The 2,500-nt window shown below is 46.2% G+C and overlaps 1 protein-coding gene across 1 annotated transcript in view; it reads right to left on the reverse strand.

The window, feature by feature from the left end:
- LOC120572275 (FH2 domain-containing protein 1-like) overlaps positions 1-2,500 on the reverse strand; it is a 51,147-nt gene that overhangs the window by 12,172 nt on the left and 36,475 nt on the right. Inside the window, exons 9-11 of the mRNA XM_039821512.1 lie at positions 1,785-1,892; positions 1,138-1,208; positions 786-903 (exon numbers count right to left, since the gene is read on the reverse strand). Of these exons, the coding sequence (XP_039677446.1) occupies positions 786-903; positions 1,138-1,208; positions 1,785-1,892 (297 nt within the window). The remainder of the gene's footprint in view (positions 1-785; positions 904-1,137; positions 1,209-1,784; positions 1,893-2,500) is intronic.

Below are 2,500 nucleotides of genomic sequence, written 5' to 3' on the forward strand. Positions count from 1 at the left end.
TTAAGTGTGGTGTGTGTGGGTGTTGTGGGGTGTTGGTGTGGGGTGTGTGTAGTGTGTGTGGTGTGTGTTGTGGTGTATATTGTGGTTAGTGTTGTGTGTGAGGTGTAGTGTGTGGTTATTTGTGTGCTGGTGTTGTGGTGGGTTTTTTTGTGTATTGTTTGTTGTTTGTTGTTTTGTGTGTTTTTGTGTGTTGTGTGTGTTTGTATTGTTGTTTGTGTGTTTGTTGTGTGGGTGTGTGTTTGTATGTGTTTGTGTGCGTTTGCTGTCCATATGTGTGTTTTGTGTTTTTGTATATTGTGTGAGTGCTGTGTGCTGTGTGTGTGTGTGCATGCGTGTGCATGTGTGTAATGCGTGTGTGTGTGTGTGTAATTATTGTTGTGTGTTTGTGTGTGTTGGTGTGTGTGTAGTATGTGTGGGGTCTGCGTGTGTTTGTGTGTTAGCGCATTTGCTGTCGTGTGTGTGTGTGCAGGTGTGTGTAGGTGCATGTGTGCGTGCATGTGTGTGTAGGTGTGTGTGTGCATTGTGCTGTGCTGTATGTGTGCATGTAGGTTGCGTATGTGTGTGGCGTGCGTGTGCGGCGTCGTGGTTTTAATGTGTCATGTGTGTGTATTGACGTCTGCGTGCCTGTGTGTTTTTTGTGTGTGTTGTGTTGTGGTGCGGCGTGCGTGTGTGGGTATTTGTGGTAGGTGCATGTGTGTATGTGTGTGTGTGTGCATGTGTGTGCGCGCATGTGTGTATGTGTGTGTGTGTATGCACGCATGTGTGCATGTGTGTATGTGTGTTACCTGCAGGAAGCTGTCCAGCTGCTGCAGCAGCTCCGTGTCTCTCTGGACTTTCTCCTCTACTGAGCGCGTGCGAGACGTCTGACACTGCAGATCAGTGTCCAGCGTCTCCAAGGAGATCCTACGAAAACCCAAAAAATATATCATGTGTTTTTATATTCATGGTTACGTTTAAATCTTCAACCTTTTCTGGGAAAAGGGGGAAGGAACATGAAGTTGAAAGTGGGCCAATGGAGAGTCTTTATTTTGAAGAATGAACGTGTTTAAAAAAAATCTATCTATCTGTCTGTCTGTCTGTCTGTCTGTCTGTCTGTCTGTCTGTCTGTCTGTCTGTCTGTCTGTCTGTCTGTCTGACCTGGCTGCAGGCAGGACGTGCTTCAACTTCAGCGGAAACTCCAACAGCTTGGTGTCTTTTTTCTGAGCTTCCTGAAGGAGAAAGAAGAATTAGAACATTATCAGACCTCTTAAAAACTCTCAAAATGTCTAAGATCTAAAATTGGTCCACAAAAAGATAGGACAAGAGCACACACACACACACACACACACACACACACACACACACACACACACACACCACACCCCCCCCCCCACGCACACACACCCACACACACACACACACACACACAGACACACCCACACACACACCCAACAACACACACACACACAACACACACACACACACACACACACACACACACACACACACACAGACACAGACAGACACACACACACACCTAAACACAACCACACAGACACACACACACACACACACACACACACACACACACACACACACACACACACACACACACACACACACACAGACACAGACAGACACACACACACAAAACCCACACTCACACACACACACACACACACACACACACACACACACACACACACACACACACACACACCTGCAGCCACCCAAACACACACACACACACACACACACCTAAACACACACACACCTACACACACACACACATACAGGTTACTGACCAGAGCGACAAAGTGCAGCAGGTTCATGCCCGGTTTGTTGGCCTTGGTGTCAGCCAGAGTAAGAAGAGACGACAGTTTGAAACCCACTGCATTTCCTGCATAACCTCCCTGCAAAACACACACACACACACACACACACACACACACACACACACACACAAACACACACACACACACACACACACACACACACACACACACACACACACACACACACACACACACACACACACACACATTAACTGTTAGAAAGTCAATGAAAAGACTACCAAAGAGACACACAACAACCACAAAGAGAAACAAATGATATACTACAAACACATTTCTATTCGGTTGTATATGTTGGGCCCCTATAACATCCGTAGTGAGATATACTCCTGATGGATTGTGGGTAACTTTAGCTCCGTAACAAACACATAACACGAAAGAGTGAAGACTATAAGGATGGGATATACAGAGCCTAACACTGTGGACAATCTCTACTTCAGGGAGATAGACAAAGAGCCTGTTTCAGCTGTTCAGGTCAAAAAAAAATTAAATTCGGAGACCAGAATTGACCCTGTGTTGTCTGTCGTCACGAACATGATCGCCATGGGCAAACCTGCTGGTGGTGATGCAAAACTTAAAGCCGGTTGTTCGAAGACGGTCAGAACTGTCAGTTCAGACAGGATGTTTACTGTGGGGGAGGACATTGATTAAACCAAAGTAGAGAATGA

Source organism: Perca fluviatilis, chromosome 14 (assembly GCF_010015445.1).
Source record: "Perca fluviatilis chromosome 14, GENO_Pfluv_1.0, whole genome shotgun sequence".
Lineage (NCBI taxonomy): Eukaryota > Metazoa > Chordata > Actinopteri > Perciformes > Percidae > Perca > Perca fluviatilis.